Here is a 20,829-nt window from a genome sequence, read left to right on the forward strand (position 1 = left end):
CTACTTGCCAATGCTGTTGTGCAGCGTCTGCTTCTCCTGTAGGGCCGCCATGGCCAGCCGCAGGTGCTCCTTCAGCTGCTCAATCTCTCGCTCTGACCGCCGCTTGATGTAGTTTAGCTCCACATAGACGTCCTGGTATTTCCCAGAGGCAAACCTCTTATCCTGCGGCGGGGGGTGGGGGGGAAGCACCACACAGAGAAGCATTTAGTTCACTACAGAGGGGAGCGTGTTTCCAGCCAGGGCTCGTGAAGACAAGCTGCTCAGCCCTGATCCCCACCCCCCGGCCTATGATTCTGGGGGGAGGGGAGAAGAGTATATTCCAGCCTAGGAGAAAAGGACAGATCTATTGGATATAATATATTTTTATTACTGTTTTTATTGTAGTTTCATGTCTGCTGACTTATTGTAAAGTACCTTGGGTCCATCGCATTAATTTCTCACACGAGTAAAGTGTTGCTCAAAATCTTACAAAAAGAGTATCCTGTTTCACACAGAGACCAACCGATTGTCCTGGAGGGCCAATACACATGGTACGCAGGCCAAGGCCTTTCCCTGATGTTATCTCCTGTTAGAGATGGGAAGGCCTGGAATAAAGTGGAAACAATGTGGGGAAAACAGTTTTTTCCCTGTTTTTTTCCTAAGCCGTTTCCCCCTGAAAAAAACCACCTTTGGAAAAAAAGGGGAAAAAACTGTTTCCCCCCCAGGCCTTCCCATCTCTACTCCTGGTGCTGGGTTTCAGAGGTTTACTCCCTCTAAATATGGAGATTGCTTTTACTCACTAGAGCTAGTAGCCATTGAGGGACCTCTCCTCCACGAATCCATCTAACCCTGTTTCAAAGCCATCTGTGCTTGTGGCCACCAGCAGTGAATTCCACAATTAAATTACTGGTTGAGGAATTCAGAGACCATGGCACACTCTGCAGAAGTCAGGATGCTCTGTGCCACACGGACTCAGTATGCAAGGCGGACCACAGGGAATGGAAGGGTCATTCAGTCCTAGGATTCTAACCTTTTGCATCATTTGAAGCTCATCCTTAAGACACTGGACCTCTTTTTTCAGGTACTGGAGTTCATTCTCCTTCACTCGGAGCAGCACCTGCAGGGAAGGACAGAAGGGAAAGGAAAGAGTTGGAGCGTTTGCCAAGGAGGCAATTTTTTAGGAGGGTAAAAGGTGATCTATACTATCTTGGGGAACTGCCAACAACTAGATCCTCTGGCATTAAGTCCAAGAATCTTGTACAACACATTTATGAAATGCCTTACAGTATGACACAGAAAGCTGGAATATTCAAGTTCTCACGAATGGGTCGAGCGGTTTCCAATACGTTAAGAACTCCAGCATTGCTGGAATGCAACCAGATTCAACAAATACTTTGTCTCAAGTACAACACCAAATAGCAAGGGCCTCTTCACACAACTACTTCACAACTGTGTGTGTGTGGGGAAAAGTAGTTCCATTCCAAGTCCAGCATAAGGTGAGGCATTTAAGTACATCTGCCGCCGCCCTCTGAATTCAATGTGAATTATGTTGGCACTGCAGAATGATATATGCAGCAGTACTCCAATAGTCAAATGAAATCTTGATTCAGTGCAAAGCTAGCAGATGAAGGTTGTAGGATTACATGGTTAGAGGCTGGTATAGGGAAGCATTTTTACAGCACACAGGAATTCCCCCCAACAAAAGCTCTTTATTGGTTCTTGTAGGTTATCCGGGCTGTGTAACCGTGGTCTTGGAATTTTCTTTCCTGACGTTTCGCCAGCAACTGTGGCAGGCATCTTCAGAGTAGTAACACTGAAGGACAGTGTCTCTCAGTGTCAAGGGTGTAGGAAGAGTAATATATAGTCAGAAAGGGGTTGGGTTTGAGCTGAGTATTGTCCTGCAAAAGTATTGTCCTGTAAGTATCAAGATAATGTGCTAATGAGGGTATGGTATGTTAATATGGAACCATTGTATCCTGAAGTGATCTGTTAATGTGTGTAATCCAAAGCTAATCTGTATGGCTATTGTTGAATGTTGTCTTTGTCTGGAGGTTTTTCAGGGCAGGAAGCCAAGCCTTATTAAAGCTCTTTAGCTTAATCCAGAATTAAAATTTAGGCCTACTACCATTTCAGCTTGTGGAAGCCATGAGGAAATGCCCTAATTTTGCAGTGATCTAAAAAAAAAAAGGCTTTTATTGGAGGAATACTTGTCTTCCACACACAGCATACAATATTTTGGCCCAAACAAAGGAAGGAGAGAGAAACAGGTACACTTTACTGGGCCCAGGGGGTACCAGCGTGGGCAGCAAGCCCTTTGCCACAAGCTGATTTGCACCTTTTCAAAATCACCCACCTTCAAGACATGAGACTGCATGTATAGGTTGAGGTTGGAGACAGATGTTTGTATCAGGACCAGACATACTACGCTACAGACAAGATACCAATTGCAGCTTCTATTGGCAACTGCACAAATTTTACCATCTCCTGTCTCCTATCCAACCCTTCCCAATCACTTACCCGTCTTCTGGTACTTCAAAAGCATATGCTGCACATAACATCCAGCATGCCCAGCTAACAAAGGGAAACAGCAACACTCCTCACCTCTAGCTCACAAACGTTCCTCTCATTGTTGTGCGAAGCACCATCACGCGAGCTCTGGGCTGCGATGAACGCCCGTAACTGCCCAATCTCCTCTGACAAGCGCCTCTGTAACTCCTGGGGATAAGAGGGAGAATGAGATTTGGTTTAAACTAAAAGCAGCACTCCGCAGCCCGTTTGGCAGAGACAATGCCAGCAATCAAATCCAGGGTGAACACAGCCTGGACTCTTTTCTAACTTTTGCCCGAAGAATCTGGTTATCATGACCCCCCCACACACACACCTCAGCAACTGATTACATAGAAATATTAGGAAGAACTAAAAACCTTTTCACCCAGGCCTGGATGGCCGAGGCTAAACTGAACTCATCAGATCTCTGCAGCTAAGCAGGGTTGGCCCTGGTTAGTACTTGGGATGGGAGACCACCAAAGAAATCCAGGGTTGCTACGCAGAGGCAGGTAATAGCCACCTCTGAATGTCTCTTGCCTTGAAAACCATACAGGTTCATCCTAAGATGGCTGTGACTAGACAGCATTTTCCGCCATCAAAAACCTTTTGGACAGGTCTTTAAAGCAGTGTGAACCTTTCAACAGCACCCCTTCCTCAAATATTTTCCCTTTGTCACTGTTCTCTGCACCACTGTCCTCCTCCATAATTCTCCACCGAGGGTTGCAACAAGCCACTTGCCTGGTTGTGCCGCAGCAGCTCCTTTCCCTCCTGTTGGCAGCGCTGCAGTATTTGCTCCTGTTCTTCTGCCTTGGCTACGAGGTTCCCGATCTCCAGACACTTTTGGGAATACTGCTCTGAGAGCACCTGCAGCTCCCGCTTTAGAGACTCCACATCGGACCTACAGCAGAGGTCAGAACACTGCCACCAAGGGGGTCCCATTGCACTTGCCCAAACATGGCCTACGTCCATCATTCCCCCACTCTTAGGCTCTAAGGTGAGATCCCCCCCCACCCATGGTGTCTCAAGATCCTTCTAATATGCTCTCCCCTAGTCCAGAAAACTATGCTAGTATTCCTGGATGACAGAGAGAAGAATGGGGTTGGCCAGGGCTTTGTAGTAAAGGTAACGTAGACCCCTGTGCAAGCATCGGGTCATTCCTGACCCATGGGGTGACGTCACATCCCAAGGTTTACCAAGCAGACTGTGCTTACAGGGTGGTTTGCCATTGCCTTCCCCAGTCATCTACACTTTACCTCCAGCAAGCTGGGTACTCATTTTACCAACCTCGGAAGGATGGAAGGCTGAGTCAACCTTGAGCCGGCTACCTGAAACTAGCTTCCGTTGGGATTGAACTCAGGTCGTGAGCAGAGCTTTTGACTGCAGTACTGCAGCTTACCACTCTGTGTCACGGGGCTCCTAGGGCTTTGTACCATGATAAAAAAATAACAATTTTTTCCACTCCAAACGTTTGAGTATTGAGAAAATCCTGCTGTAATCAAGACAGAGGTAGGTCTGGATCTTCTGGTGGGTAGCTCACAACATCACTGGGATTGGTAGATGAGAGGGATAGGACTGCACAACCTTTGATTACTGCATGCCCAGTTACCCTAAATCAGGGGTCCTCAAGCTTGCTCAGCCTGTGCAGTTTTGAGAATACAGAGTGGGTGGCCACAGCAAAAGGACTGTCGTGAAGAGCTGGGGATCAACTGCATAGTGGTGAGGGGTTAAAAGCCAAGCATCCTTCTATGATGGCCGTTTTGGAATGGGTGCTCCCTGAAGACACACCTTCACTAATGAGACGGAGGAAAGCCAGGACTAGCTATTTTCTTTAGAAAGAGATGTTTTGGGAAGAAGAAAATGGGTGCAAGGAAACTCAATAGCAGGTGCCATGCTGAGGATCACTGCCTTAAGCTGAACCAAGCATCTTTCCATCTCAGCACACACAGCACTTCTAATAAAACTGACATTCTTCTATAGCGCTTTTCAGCTAAAATGGCTGCATCAGAGTGTCTCAATCCCCACCCTTGCTTTTCAGCAATTCTGTGGTCGTTCCCCCCCTGATCATAATACTCAAATGCTTGGAGAGGAGACAAATAGTCACCACAGAAGAATTCCTTACTCATGTTGTTGCTGGAGAGCATCTGAGTCTAAGCCACCTTTCTGGAAGCTGCGTGATCTGCCCAGTTCTCTTTTCAGTTCCTCTCTGTGTGCTTTCTTCAGTGCTTCAATTGCTACAGCAAAGTAGAAAGGGAGGAAAAGAAAAAGAAAATAAACTTTATCTGGGATATGTGGTGAAATAACTGGATTTTAAAATTGACTTTTATTAATGGGAGGGGCTGTGGCTCAGTGGTAGAGCATCTGCTTGGCATGCAGAAGGTCCTAGGTTCAATCCCTGGCATCTCCAGATAAAGGGACTGGGCAAGTAGGTGATGTGAAATACCTCTGCCTGAGACCCTGGAGAGCCACAGTCGGTCTGAATAGACAATACTGATTTTGATGGACCAAGGGTCTGATTCAGTATAAGGCAGCTTCATGTGAGCTCATGTGTTCAAAGTCTGAGAAATTTGTTCAACCAGATTCCAACGGCTTCAGTTCTTCACTCTATAAGCTATATGTTGTGACGTTGCCAAGATTCTCCAGCCAAGTATACAGAGGAGTCTTCTGAAGAGCAGCATTTGGCTTAATCCCTCAGCCAGCTAGCAGTTTCTACCTGCAGCTGTGGCAGCAGCCTCTTCTGCCAGAAGTCGCTCCTTCTCGAGATGCAGCCGCTCCATCTCTCGCTGGTGGTGCCGCTGCAGTTCCATCATGACCTCTCGGTGGGAAGCCTCCATCTCTGCCAAACTGCGCTCACACGCGTCCTGCCAGAAAAGGTGAAGGGGGGAAATTTTTTTCCCCAAAAAATTGACAGTGATTGTTAAGTGGAGGGAAGGAACAGCAATGATCCAGGGAACCATATTTGCACCAAGGTGAAAATGGCAATCCAAGTCATCCCCCACAGGTGCCACTCTGGCAGACAGCTGGATATCTGCTGCCAAGGCACGGAGAAGCCAAGCCTTTCTTCCCTCATGTACACTAGCTGACCTAATGACTGACCTAGTGACCGTACAAAAATCAGCATCATTACAAGGAAACATTAACAATGAAACCCCAGTACCCTTCCCTAAAGTTAGCTGAAGGTGCTTACTAGCACACACAATAAAATAATCAGAAGCATGAACTGTCTACCTCCATGAATGTATCTCTGTTCACCATGTGGGGGCATATTAAGAACAAGCAATGTTACATCTTAGCATTCAATAAAAGGCCAAATATTATTTTGTTAGTTCTTATTCAGGACTTTTAAGTAATGGAACAAAGTAGAATAGTTTTAAACCTTATTGCAGTAAAATGTTGAGGGAAGACACTGGAAATCTGCTGAAAGTCTGAATATTCAGAGATGGAAAACTAAAGCAGGGCAAATACTCTAACTATCTAGGTTAAAAGAAAGGGTGAATCATAAATAGAGGAGAGCAAAAAACTCCATTTATAATAGTTTGAAGCCTTTTAAGTTCTGGCAGCAAAAGTATTTAATTGTTATTATTCTTTGCACCAAATACCTGTGTATTTTGCTAGTTCCCTTTCCTCTGTTGGTACTTTAATATTTGTTTTAAATATTACATTAGTAATATAATGATAAAAAGGGCATAAAATCGTTTCTCGATTTAAGGCTATAATTCTAACTTATAAAAACACATACATACGCCTCATGAGTTAATTAAAACCAAGAGGTACAAAATGAAGCACTGAAGGCCTCTGGTGCATCACGAGGGTGTTGTAACCCCCATTAGTTAAAAGAGTTCTGATATGGACTTTCTTTTGCATGTACACATATTTGCAATTTTGGTCTGAACTTTTATTTATTTGATATATAAAATAGTGCATGCTGAATTGTCTTACAAGACTCTGGGAAGCATGAACCCCATTTTCAGGCTTCACACATTCCTCCTTCCTTACCACAGATGGAGACACAGGTGAAGATTTCCTAGTATAGGAAACCTAGGGTTGCTAACCTCCAGGTAGTAGCTGGAGATCTCCCGCTATTACAACTGATCTCCAGGCGACAGAGATCAGTTCCCCTGGAGAAAATGGCTGCTTTGGAAGGTGGACTCTATAGCATTATACCCCATTGAAGTCTGTCCCCAAACCTCACCCTCCTCAGGCTCCACCCCCATAATCTCTAGGTATTTCCCAACCTGGAGCTGGCAACCCTAAGGAAACCCTCCAACTTCAATATGTCGCAATGTCAGAATTTGAATATCTTATTAAACTGAAGGTTGTTTATTTCCCAGTGACGGGAATTCAAATCCAGGATTAAACGGTTTAAAATCCTGGTTGATGTAGAAGAGGAAAAAACCCCCACTATTTTGTTTCAATGCCCAGATTCAAAAGTCACAGCAAAAAGACTTCCTAAACCACGGATTCTTCATTCGTGGCTCTGTGTAAAGAGGAGGAAGGTTGGAGGACACAAGCACCCAAACAAATCATGCCTATGCTTATCTGAATGCAACTTTAAATTTGAAATCTTGAGGAGAGAAAATGGAGACCACCGACTCCATTAAATGAAATAGAGATATATTGCACTGGAGTGCCTTTACCAAAATGAAAGCTAGCACACTGGGCAATGCCAACTGTATCTTTTGTGTTGTGGGGGGCCCAGGGTGTCTCTCTGAGCAGCTGTCATTTCTAGCTTAGAAAGCTATTCTCTGACGCTATATATATTTATCAAACTTCTTACTATCAACAGATGCTTGTCTGGAACAATTAGACAGCTAATATATCCATTTCCAACTTAGGCCATCTTGGGTAAAGAAAAGCTTCCAATGGTTAACTGTGGGGCTGCAGACACATGACTACTTGCATCACAGCTGAGCACAGAAGAAGCTCCTTGCATTTGTTTGGCCACTAGACCTAGGCTCCTGGGAAGACTGACACCATTCGCAAACCCCACCAAGTCCATAAAGCAACATAATTTTTCTGTGCTGGGCTAGAGTGCGCAGCACTGTGTTCCTGGGCCATTCAGTCCTGACATACTGTATTTCAAGCTCAGAGAAAGGTGGCTTTTAGTTCATGAACAGCAACTGCTGATCCAAAGCCATTTGCGGTCTGGGGAAACAAGTACATAGAATCTTAGAGTTGGAAGAGGCCATACAGGCCATCTAGTCCAACCTCCTGCTTAATGCAGGATCAGCCTAGAGCATCCCTGACAAGTGCTTGTCCAGCCTCTGCTTAAAGATTGCCAGTGAGGGGGAGCTCACCACCTCCCTAGGTAGCTGATTCCACTGTTGAACAACTCTTACTGTAAAAAAGTTTTTTCTCATATCCAGCCAGTACCTTTCCACCCTCAACTTAAACCCATTATTGCGAGTCCTATCCTCTGCTGCCAACAAGAACAGCTCCCTGCCATAAGTGACAGCCCTTCAAATACTTAAAGAGAGCAATCATGTCCCCCCTCAACGTCATCTTCTCCAAACTAAACATTCCCAACACCCTCAGCCTTTCCTCATAGGGCTTGGGTCTCCAGGCCATGATAGCTTTCAACACGTCTTGGCCATTTATTTGGATTTTCTTGGTCTTCTAGCATGCATCAGGTCCTTTTTACCTATGACCTCCTGGCATGGCCAGCTGCCAGACCCTGCCCCTTCACAGCCACTTGCCCTGGACAACTCACACTATTGCCCCAGCCACTCCGACATGCAGATGGGTGGGCAGGGGAAGTACTTTTGGGGGTAATTAATTTTTTTAAAATGATATATTCACAGGTAAACTAGCAGGCAGGTATATAGAATGATCATGCAACATAACCATCTATTTGGACACAATCCTTGATAACTGAAAGCACCGCAGTTCCAGTAGAACAGGGAGAAAGGGAATCTGGCTCACTCTTCTTTCCAGCCAACGTATGCTTTGGAGTTACTGATCTGAAGCAGTATACTGATCCGTGGATATTCATCCTCCCTGGAATTAGCCACCCAATTACATCCCAAAGAAAGACAAAAAAATAAAAATAAAAATCACAGGTTGCAAAGAAGAGTGGCTGTAAAAAAGAAAGGAAAAAAAAGAAAAGAATGGGTACTCACTCAAGCAAAGCCTGCTCAATGATTAAAGAACCCAATTTCTGTATGCTGCTGAGACCCCCTCCCCTTTAGGAAACACTGGTATGAAGATCCGATGCCCAATCTATCATTGCTAAGGGGTGCATTTCTATCTACTTTGTTTTTCCCTTTTTCCAAGAAGCTAAGGGTGATGGACAAGGTTCTCCCTTCATTTTATCATTTCCACAAGCTTGTCAAATAGGCCAGACTGAACAAGACTGAGTGGTCCAAGGTGATCTAGCGAGCTTCCACGGCAGAGTAGAGATTTGAACTTGGACCCTCTTAGATCGTAGCCTGGCAATCTAGCCATTCCACCGTGCTGGCTTTTGTTCACAGCCATAGCACTGGTTTTAAGTTCAAAGCATTCATCCTGCTGTTCCTTCAGTCCTTTTCACCGTCATCCATTTCAGTTTAGTCTCAGCGGTGAAATGGCTCACAGCCAGGTAAAGTTGCCTTCCTGGCAACCCAGTTACCACTCATGTATCTGCTCATGCAATTCCTGAAAGGGGTAAAACTTGACTATTCAGAAGGGTAAGAGCTAGCTGACAAGCTCATTGCAAACTGCAATTTCAATCTGCTAGGACACACAATCGGTATACCTGAAAATACACAAGCCACACTCCTATGTATTCTATTTTATATACAGCATTTCTATTTCAGGCAAAACAAAGGAGGAGCAAACTGCAGACAAATACTCAAGGAAGAAGCTGCCTGAACCTGGGCACATCCAATCCGCTCCCAAGAATTACATACTAGAAGCGACATTCCACCAACCTACATGACCCTCGATTTCAAGAGAGCTTTCACACAGCAACATTTGCTCTGTAAACGGAAGCTTCTTTCTCATTATGCCAAGCACGTTCCAGCATTACACTGTGAATAAACAGCCTAAAAGTGATACATCAACATGGCTGAGTTTTTCTTGTGATCCTTTTCAAAGCCAACAGTGCGCACCATAGTTTGGGGAGATGCTGGCATCCGGCTGCTCTATAATTAACATTGATTACAACAGGGCCCAATTGCAGTTGCCATAGCAGCAGTAATCTATGAAGTGCAAGGAAAATGGGGGGGGAGTGATCCCCGGTTGTCATTACTCTTTCCTTATCGGGCAGTTAGAGGAGAGGACTGGGGAGGGGGGGGGGAGAGAGAAAAATAAAAAGGCGTAAAGCCACTCTTGGCTATGCCCTTACCTGAGAGATATAGCCTCGGGGGGTGTGCCGGTCTGTGTGAGATTTGGCCTCATTCTGGGCACTCAGGGACTCTAGCTGTGATTTCAGGGCCTGGACCTGAGTCAGAAAAAAAGAAGAGCGATTTAGCCGCCATGAAGAGAAAAGGCATCGATTTTAAAATCCATATTTTGCATCCTAGCTTGATAGGACAAAACTGAGTTTTTTGAAGGAGAATATGGGCTTCTAAGGCCACGATTACAAACTAAACAGCGAGTGGGCAGCAGTTCAAAATACATTTATTTTATTCAACTTCTACCCTGCCCTTTCCCTGCCCAGGAGGAGATCAGGGCAGCTTACAGCAATCAGCTATACATAAGTCATTAAAATCCTATAAATATAAAACTCAACAATTACAATATAAAATACAGTAAAAACTAGATGCCTTCCAATTAAAATTTACCAGATACGACAGTCGAAGGGAGGAAACAGAACCCAACCACTGAATTTACTGATTAATCAGTAAACTTCTTATGTACATCACCTTTCATTAACTTAGAACAGCTTTCACAGCCATCCACTTCTTCCTAACTTTGCCAGCAGCCATGTTAACGGATCATTACACTCAACAACCTGTTGCCCAATGCCAGTGGCCCTGTGGAGCTCAAGAAGCGGAGGCCCTTCCTCACTAGTTCTGTCCTGCCCTCTCTGTCTGGAGCTTAAATCTAAATTACTTGAAGCGATTTTGGCCAGCCTTGACCCAGGTCCAGCAGCAGAGAAAATAATTTTTCTTCTGGTTGCTGCAGACCCCCATGTCACTCAAATGAGTACACTGTTTGCAGTGGCTGCTATGAAAATTCATGCTTAAGGCTTAATTTGTTACAGCCTGATTTGTGGTTTCAGGCCAGACTATCTTTTTGCTCCTTATTCGTTTTCCTGTGATCTGTTATTACAGTTGTTCTCTCATTATTCTTTGTATTTAATTACTTAAAGAAGTCCTTAGTTCTACAACTTACACACTATTTACACTGTGGGCTTGCCTCATTTGAGAATTATAGGGGGTTACCACATTACGTATTCCCAGCGATGTATTAAGAGTTTGAAAATGTTATAAAAAACATCGCTTTAGAAGGGGCTGTTACCGAACTAGGTATTCCCAGCAATGTTTTTTATAACATTTTCAAACTCTTAATACATCGCTGGGAATACCTAGTGCGGTAACAGCCCCTTTTAAAGTGATGTTATTTATAACATTTTCAAACTCTTAATACATCACTTTAAAAGGGGCTGTTACCGCACTAGGTATTCCCAGCGATGTATTAAGAGTTTGAAAATGTTATAAAAAATACTGTTCGCACTTTGTTTGGCCCCTTTAGCTGTGAAGACGTCTTCCAACCATTTTTTAGCTGTGGCATCCAAAAACCCTTTTAAAGCGATGTTTTTTATAACATTTTCAAACTCTTAATACATCGCTGGGAATACCTAGTGCGGTAACAGCCATGGTTTTTGGATGCCATGGCTAAAAAATGGTTGGAAGACGAGTTCACAGCTAAAGGGGCCAAACAAAGAGTGAACAGTATTTTTTATAACAGTTTCAAACTCTTAATACATCGGTGGGAATACATAATGTGGTAACCCCCATAGTCCTACATGGTCAATGAAAATAGTCCTTGTGGTAGAAGCACTTCACGAGGGATAGCGAGAAGAAGACATTTTTACAGCCCCTCAGCGCAAATACATCTCACCGTGGCTGGAGTAGTGCACCGAATGCAGTACCCACTTCTAAGAACTGACAGCTCTCAAGTTCCCCCTGTGGAACTTCTGTCATTTCCATCAGTGGTGGGAAGAAAAGATGCTGGAAGCAAGGAGCAAAGATGCTGGAAGCAAGGAACAAACAAGAGTATGGGACTTGCCTTCGGAAGACAAACACGGTTATCTCTTACACTGTTTGTTCCTGCAAATGCAACAGAGACAGGGAAGGGCCAGTTCTCTCCTGCCCCAGGGAGTACTGACATTTACACGCTGCCCACATATGAGTTTTGTGTAGCTTAAAAACACAAAACAACGTTAACACACACAGAGGAAAAAGAACCCATGCATTCCAGCCTTGCTTCTTCACAAGGCAACACATTAAATGCAGCTAGAATTCAAATACACTTTTTTGCATGACATGGAGGGGTAATATGGACACCTCTTCCTGAAGGCAGACAGAGAGATGAAACAGCCTAAAGCCTTGCTTGCTAACTGTACCTCTTTCTCCAGTGCCTCGCTGATGTCTTCGTGGCTCCCTTTGCTCTGGGTTAGCAGGGCCGTCAGTGGGACTCGCTTGGACTCCTTGAGGGGCAGGCGCTCCAGCTCCTGCCATTTCTTCTCAATCTCTTCACTCAGCTGCCTCCTCTGAGCCTCGGAAAGGGGGGCCCCTGGAGGCTCCTGGTCGTCTGCCTTATAAGAGGCATCCTTTGCCAGGCCATCCGTCTGCAGGACCCCACTGGTAGGAGCCTCAAACCACTTCCTCCTTTCCTCCGAACGGACGGCCAGGTCCCGCTCCAGCTCCTCGCGCTTGCCTTCGGAGGCTCTCGTGCTCCCTCGCGTCCTTTGCGGGGACCCCTGATTTAAAGGCCCGTGTTTCAAGGGGGACAGCTCCACGTAGTCAAAAGCATGGCGCTGCCCATCTAACTTCCTGCTGGTGCCCCGGGGTATAACTTCGGACCCTGTGCCTGGCCGCTGCTCTTCTGACCTGAAGGAGCTCTTCTGGGATCCGTAGCTGCGGAAGGAGTTTTCCTTGTTGCAGTCGGATAGCCTGGAATCAGAGTGAGGATGAACAGATCTTACAGCTGGGAATAGAACAGGCAGGTATTGTGAAAGCTGCCTACAAACACATCCTATCGAGACTAAGGTGTGGTCACACCCCATACTGTTTGAGTCCTGGGAAACACCCAAGTACAACCCAGCCCTGTTACACCACGCAAGGACAATGCAACGTGAAAAACACTTCAAGATGACAGAAAAACTCAGGCACTGGAATTGTGGCTCAGTACTCAAGTTTTGCTCTGCATTGAGACATCTGGGATGATAAAAAGCCACAGCAAGATGTTCTTGGGAATTTCCTACCCCCCCTTTTATGGGATGGGTGGGAAGTGTCCAGGATGATACAGTTTGGGCATTCTATATCCTTAATTTTTGCCATCAAGAACTACCAGAACCAGGAAATATATTGCTTATTGCATCGATGGCACCCAATTTAAGTTTCCTTGCAGATGGTGTGGTCCATGTTCAGAGACAAAGAAATCACTATATTTGGGATCAGACAGGAATTTTCCCTCAAGTCAGATAAGCAGTAATTCTGGCTTCTGTGGCTTGCAGCTTGAATGCTTGTATTAGCCATCTGAAACCATTTACTTGGTAAAAAGTTTTTTTTTAACAGTTCATTTTCTCTCCATTTCTGGCACACAGATCTCTCATCTATTTTGTCCTGGAAAGGTAGGATGAAGGAAAAAGCAACAGACTTTTGGTCTTTCAGTTTACCCAAGCCCACAAGTACTACAATTCCAGCAGAGGCTTTTTCTCTTGAGCGTTGTTTGAGTCAAGCATAAAATATACTTGAATCAGCCATCATTCCTTATTCCACCCCTCCATAGGATCCTGTGGCTATTATTGTAGCTATACAGCTGCCACAATACCCCAATTGTACCACTAGGGAGGATCAGGCCCTTCCAATGGGAACCAAACCTAGTACAAAACAAAGCAGGTTTTGCAGGAGGGTTTTTTGGTCTCCCCCCTCCCACGTTTTTTTTGCTCTCTGGAAGACACAGTGGTAACATTCTTATGACACACAGGCAGCGCCTGTTGTATTTTGCCGTACTGTTCTATTTTCATATTTGCAATTCGGAAATGCTGTTGGTTTTAATTCAATTTCATTGCCCTAAATGGGATCGTTGAACTTTTGTTAGCTGCCTAGGAAGCCTGTGGAAGGCCCCTGTATGTGTGATATAATAAACACTTGAAAAGAAATTTCATTTTTTTGCATTGTATCAAGAGGCAATTGCTGAGAGCGTGCTGCTCAGGAGTGGTGAACAATTTTACTCGTTTGATAACTGACACAGTACATGTTCCTGAGCACAAACTGCTATAGATATTAGTGGCGGAGCCCCACAGAATAGTTTGGAGGACAGATACCTTTTTACAGAGATAAAGAAGGAATTTCCAAATGGCCAGTATGGTGGTCCCATACAAAGTCTAAAAATCTTTTGTTCAAGGACCTATCAGGAAGGCAGAAAGAGAAACTGTCACAAGTTCGGAGATATAGAAGAATACTTCCAGGGCACATACTTTGTAACATCTGGAACACTGGCAGGACGAATACTTTTCCTCAGTGCCTCTATCCAATTCCGCCGGATCCCTGATGTCATTGCGGACAATGTGAAGACACCATCTTTAGTCTGAAAGGGAAACGTCAAACATGGCTCAACCATCCTCCTATTTCATTCAGACGTGTACACTACAGCCAATTCTTGAAAAGAGGCCTGACAAGGGATATAAATGAGCATATTTCACAAAACTACACAAGCGTACTGGGCATACATTTGCCTTTGATTACAGGAAGTGAAAAGTTTAGTCTGGCTATACAGGACGTTTTGGATTAAAATCATATTTAACATGGCTAGTGTCACACTAAAAACCATGTACAAGAAGCATTAGGTAAAGGTAGTCAGTCCCCTGTGCAAGCACCGGGCCATTACTGACCCATGGGGTGACGTCACATCCCGAAGTTTACTAGGCAGACTATGTTTACGGGGTGGTTTGCCATTGCCTTCCCCCGTCGCCTACACTTTACCCCTAGCAAGCTGGGTACAAGAAGCATTAGCTTGTGTTAAACACAAAGTTCAATCCCAATGAGCTTAAACGTCTGTCTAACATTAAGCTATTCTTGTAACCCAAAGAAACAGCATCTACTTTATAACTGAACAGGAAGTGGCTCATCTTAATTACGGTGGAGCAGAAATATAAATTTGCTCTGATCATTGCCTTTTAGTAATGAATACTCATGAGAACATGGTTGCCATGTTGTTCAGCCTTTCCACCTCAACCAAAAACCAGACAATTGTTATTTTACTAAAACCATGCACCGCCTGCCTACGTACTTAGGAGTCCATGTGGCTAAGGAATAGAAAACAAGCAGCATTCCCTATCTTATTATACATTCTTTCCTTAACCAAATGGCTTTCAAGAAGACCAACCAAACATCGTTATTTTTACAGCTCTTTTTACCAGCATGTGTTATCTTTATGAGAAAGATCTTCATTATTTTCATTCTTTGGCAGAGGAACAGAGAACAAGATATTGGGCAACCTTGAGAAATCTGACCCAAGATCTCCCAGGAGCAAACCAAGCTTTTTCTCCTCTGAACTTCACTTTCTACCTGTAAACTGCACCTATGTTTTACAGATATACACTCACCCTTCCACCTCCTTTTCCCTTTGCTGCGGAACAAAAGTGAGCTGTAACTTAATGGGTGCGAAAAAGTGAACACCAATACCAACAGAAGCTGTAACTGACTCCCAAACAGCAAATGTACTTAGTTTTACTGGCTTGCTGAATGAATTTTTCTCTTATGGAGGGAGAATATTGTAGATACACTGATGCCATGGAAGAGTATCCACATCTTCCCAGGTGAAGCCTATAGTTCTATGCCACTCAATATTCAACCACACATCCTTATGTATCCATTATTACTTTTGGAACTGTGCTGATGTATGTAGATTCATTTTATCCCCTTGCCTAGAAATGCCACTTTTAGTGTAGCTGCACGTAGTCAGTTAGAGCGATTGTGCTGAGCATTATGGGCCAGATGGCTGTTTAGTTCCTGTACTCACATGTATCTGAAAGCCGTAGTTCCGCTGCACTGCATATTCCGTCACATCGGTGCAAGAGCGAAGATCAATCTCTCCATCCAGATCATCTGCCTGAAAGGACCTCCAGACCATCAACTTTAGCCAGACACCCACCACAGCACAATTCCCATCTCTTTGCTAATCTGCCTCTTTCCCATCTGCCTTTTTAAAGTTAGCATCAGTCTCTTTCCATTTCTTGGACCATTTTCCCCAAGTGCAATAGACCTGACATTAAGAAACCCTCTATCAACCCTCCTTCATCAATACAGAGATGACACCCAAGTATTGCAGCATCCACCTTTCCCAGTATCCCTTGTGCTCAGAAGAAAGCAAAAGTAAAAACAAAGTTCTTTCCCTAAACACTTCACGTGTACTCTGAGTAATGGCCAGATTGGCCCAATGCAGGAAAGGACTTGAGGGTTGGGGTGCCTTCTTACCTCCTCGGCATTGGAGTCCCTGTAATATTTCAGGCTCGAGTCTGTCAGCACAAACCAGTGCTTCTTCCACTGCAGACAGGACCATTAGGGAGGGGAACGGGAAGGGCAAGACAAGAGGGAAGAGCTAGATTAAAGGGACCAAGGAAGAGCACAGTAACGACTGACTTCTCATGCTCGCGCCCAAGTGTTAGCCTTAAGTCTATCTACCCCAGCTTCCTCAAGAGACATCTCCCTCCCCTTGTTTATTCAGCAAGATATAGGCAGGAAGCATGCAAGAGAGACTGCGGAATACACAAAAGCATGCTAGGCAAAAAGCAGTCATTCAGCATTCTATTCTTATGAATGAATCCTTCCCAAGATCTCAGCTAGGCAGCCATCTCATTCCATTCTGACGGGCATTCCAAGATTGCTCTAGAAAGCTTCCTTTTTTCTGTGTACTTTTCTTATTTGTAAACCCAGAGAGATTTTCATCCACATTGCACCAGCAGCAGCTTGTGAGAAGCAGCGCAATCGACCAGTAAGGGAATTCAAAAGCAGCTCCTGTGCCTGCTTCTTCAATAAGGGTCGCTGAAAAAGTGGTGAGGGAAAGCCCACGGTTATAAGCAATGACAACTGGGGGTCGGAGGAAGATCCCTTTCCAGTCTCCTCAGCCTTACCTCGCCTGGCTCATCCAGTATGGACATCCATCCCTTTTTGAAATTGAGAAGATCCGGCTGGGGAAAAAGAGAAAAGAGATCGCACAGTGGTTTAATGAGAGGGGCTGGAAGAAGACTTATATCAGGAATTGAAAATAAATGAGAGGCCTAACCAAATTGAAAAACAGTGCATCAAAAAGGAGAGACACGCACCATCAAGAACAATCCAGTACTGAATTTCTAGGGTTGCCAACCTCCAGGTACTCAGCAGAAGAACACAGCACCAAGGCTCATATATAACCATAAACGTATATTACTCATCCAAAATTCCAAATGATCAAAAAAAACAAAAAACAAATACAAGACACCAAAGAAAAAACCCCTCCAAAAAACAATGCAACCCTGAGTACTGCAAAGTCCAAATGAGAAGAGAGAGTCACAAAGGACTGTAAAACAATCCCAACAAGCCATGCGCAGATGCTTGCAGAAAGTCAGCAGGCAACCGGACTGACGACGACAATCTCAATGCAGGTAAGCGAAAGCAACAATGTCCAGGGTGCAAAGCAGATTCCTGAATGTGCTATCTAGATATCCACGTCACGTTTCGCGTACGGCTTCATCAGCCAGTATAATGTGTATCTTCCTTATACCAAATCCTCTTCAGATAGCGAAAGTTTTTCAAAATGACCAGAGGGTTCCACCCACCCTCCTCAGGCTCCGCCCCAAAAATCTCCCGCCGGTGGCGAAGAGGGACCTGGAAACCCAATGAATTCCCTCTGCTTCTACCAGTCTACCACACTTATTCTACCCTTCCTCCAAAAACACAACAGTACCATGAGACGTGTTAGGCTGAGACCAATTTAGGCCCAAGGTCACCTACAGAGCTTCATGTCCAAGTAGGGATTTGAACCTGGGTCCCATTTCATCTTGTCCCATGCTCTAACCACCATTAGACCACACTGATTTTAAGTACAGGAGATCTGGGGAGGCAGGGACCCAAGCTTGCTTTTTTACTATTCCTTCTCCAGAGTTCTACGGGAAAGCTTTCACTTGGTCTACTTAATGCAGCCCCAGAATATTATACCTCAATACCCCAGATTCTCGTTTTGTTTGGGTCAGGGAAGGCACAGCAACTCCCAGCTGACCGAATGCCTTCTGCTTGCTGTTAAGTGGTATTGCTTTAATAGCTATTTTTGATGCCATTGGTTTTTAGTACTAGCATTTTGTTGGACCACAAGTTCATTAAACAAAAAGGCCAAAAGAGTCCATGCTTCCACCCCAACCAACCTAGTTAGGATAGCAAGGATTTTAAAAACAAAGATTTTGACATTATGCCAATGAAGCCTACTCAAGGCAAGGAGATGGAACAGAAAATAGATGTTTCGGAGATCCACTGTACTCCAGTATTCCATTTTGGGCATGCCTTTTTAAAATGCCCCTCTCCAATCTGTTGCGTTGAGGCCTGTCAACAACCCTGTTCACTGTTCTATCCACTGAGAGAGATAAGAGATAAAGACTGCTTGATAAACCTGTACCAGAAGAGAGATTTAAACAGATGCATATGTTCAACTTTCTAATCCCTTTCCTAGACTCAAGGACTCATGTTTTGCATCAAGTATTTGTAAGGGTGATTTAGAAGAAAGTTGGTTTTTATATGCCGACTTTCTCTACCACTTCAGGAAGAATCAAACCGGGTTACCATCGCCTTACCTTCCCCTCCCCGTGAGGTAGGTGAGGCTAGGAGAGTTTGGAGTGAACTGTGACTAGCCCAAGGGCACCCAGCTGGCTTCATGTATAGGAGTGGGAAAACCAACACAGTTCACCAGATTAGAGTCCACCGCTCATGTGGAGGAGTAGGGAATAAACCCAGTTCACTAGATTAGAGTCCACCACTCTTAGCCACTGCTCTTAACCACTATACCATGCTGGCTCTCTTAGACTGATTCCTGGCTGACAGGCAGTTCTACAAAGCCAGGGACAAGTGACCTGAGGACGACAGATTTAAGTTACATATTTATTAGAGATGTTAAGAAACATTCCGAAAGCAAGCAAGAACAGAACGGTCTCAATTAAAACTGGCACAACATGACCATACTGAAATGAAGTTTCATCTCCCCGGTTCTCCCAGCATTTTCCCCCCAAAAGTGCTAGCCCAATACTATCCATTACACTTCTTAAACGGCGTATTTATCAACTTTCAACTTCACGTTACAGGAAACAAGCAAAACAGGTGTTAAGTTTCATGTCCATGCAGAGATAAGCAAATATATTAAAATTACCTGCTCACAACTACGGGACGGCAAACAATCTTCAAAAAGAAAGGAACTCCACTAGTCACACACGTCTTGGCCGCCACCCCCCCACACACGGCACAGCACTTGTTTGTCAACACGAACGGGGTGGATACCATCCTAAATCACCCAAAGGGGTAATGCCACACACGTTCACTCGACTGCTGCTCCCCAACCAGTTTTGCCTCCCAGTTCAGAACTGGAAACCACAGAACAGCTGATGTGGTGAAGCAATAAGGACGTCTTTCTACAAGTCAGGCACGGCTGAATCTTCCACCTTCCAGCCGTTAAGAGAAAAACAACACCTAAGCGACGAAATACTTGCAGACATTATAAGAGATATAGGGAAAGTAAGGAACAAAAAGGATCAGAAACAGCGTTTTCTGCTTCCCTTCATAAGTAAAAATGTGTGCTGTCCACTCCTTTGTCTCCCCTCCCTACACAAATTTGCCACTTTCTTGTCGTTCTGTCTCTCAGTGGTGCTCTATACTTCTTACACCAACGCTGCCTCTGCTCCCCATTCCTGTCTTAGTTTCTTTCTTTTTCTACACTTTTGACTCCTTTCCCTGTCATTGTCAGAAATCTTCTCATAGCCAGCTCCAAGAACAGGGAAGATATACTTGTTGCTAAAAAACAAATTGCAATTTGCAAGATCTGAGCAAGGCTATCAAAGATAGGACATTTTGGAAGACTTTGATTCATAGGGTCGCCATGAGTCGGAAGCGACTTGACGGCACTTAACACACACACACACACACACACACAAAAACCAACTTCTCATGTGGATTGGGCATGCAGATGCGAATGCTGGGCTGTAGATGAAATCTTCACATTCCAAGGTATACTACAGTCCGGAAGGAAGTTCACCTCCTACTGGATTGTAGTAGAGAGACAGCCTAACTTTCCAGAAAAACCAATCACCCTGAAACTTCTAAAGAGATCAGTTAAGGGAAGGACTGGTTTCCATGACAGAGTTATACTGGACCAGCGCTGATCCAATCTCCCTTCCACCACAACAGCTGACTTAACACCATGGGAGAGAAACAGAAAGATACAAGCAAAACCACGACGTACCGGAGAGCCATCTGTATCAAGACGTCCATTCATGAGAAATCTCTCCAACGGGGTCAGATGCCACATACTCCAGCCGAGAATAGGATTGTAGGGGGAGCCGCTCCACACCTGGATGAATGTTCAGTCTCCCCCTGGGCTTCCAAAAAAGCACCCACCAGGTGCCAGGTAATTCCGTAAAACCCAGCTCCCACGCAGCCCAGCTATGTGAAACTTTCCCTTCCTTTCATCTCCTAGGGCTCAGATCTTGGGTTACACCCAAGGTTACGGCAGACTGCAGAGCAGAAGTCCTGGCCCGCCCCAAAGGGCACAACCTGATTGGATAAAGGGAGGGCCACCTGTTGTTACAGCTGCAAGTCCCAGCCTATTGCAGAGCAACTTGGTTGGAGTGTCCGATTGCAGGGACTGGATGTCAACAGGAAGAGGGGGAAAGAAAACCCACATGGAAACTAGAGCTAGGTGACCCAGCCTTCCTCTCTCCTCACCTCCAGCGCTGCCAAAGGTTGGGAGAAAGGGGGGGGGGAATGGGAAGATAAGTCAACAGTTAGAATCACACAAAAAAGGCTCCATGCTCAGTTTCTGGTTTTCCTCATTTTCTCTCCTTCTCCAAACACCACCTCTCCCCCTCCATGCAAACATATCTATGCCAGCACTCACACTTCCATTACAGAGGCAATGAAA

The 20,829-nt window shown here is 44.8% G+C and overlaps 1 protein-coding gene across 1 annotated transcript; it reads right to left on the reverse strand.

The window, feature by feature from the left end:
- TRIOBP (TRIO and F-actin binding protein) lies at window positions 1–20,195 on the reverse strand. Its single transcript, XM_056847084.1, has 13 exons — window positions 20,152–20,195; window positions 16,808–16,864; window positions 16,152–16,220; window positions 15,697–15,786; window positions 14,153–14,262; window positions 12,074–12,623; window positions 9,848–9,943; window positions 5,237–5,384; window positions 4,646–4,757; window positions 3,265–3,424; window positions 2,581–2,694; window positions 1,010–1,096; window positions 1–162 (listed from the first exon to the last, which is right to left on the reverse strand). Exons 1-13 carry the CDS (start codon window positions 20,182–20,184, stop codon window positions 1–3), a joined length of 1,788 nt encoding a protein of 595 aa, XP_056703062.1. The 5' UTR covers window positions 20,185–20,195.
- Between the last annotated feature and the right edge of the window lie 634 nt (window positions 20,196–20,829).

This window comes from Euleptes europaea, chromosome 3 (assembly GCF_029931775.1).
Source record: "Euleptes europaea isolate rEulEur1 chromosome 3, rEulEur1.hap1, whole genome shotgun sequence".
Classification (NCBI taxonomy): Eukaryota; Metazoa; Chordata; class Lepidosauria; order Squamata; family Sphaerodactylidae; genus Euleptes; species Euleptes europaea.

Coding starts and splice junctions, on each gene's coding strand:
- TRIOBP (XM_056847084.1), bottom strand. CDS start 20,184: ATGAATGGACGTCTTGATACAGATGGCTCTCCG. Junction 15,787..16,151: donor GGGACTCCAATGCCGAGGAG/GTAAGAAGGCAC, acceptor AGGTCCTTTCAG/GCAGATGATCTGGATGGAGA. Junction 2,695..3,264: donor AGCTGCTGCGGCACAACCAG/GCAAGTGGCTTG, acceptor TCTTATCCCCAG/GAGTTACAGAGGCGCTTGTC.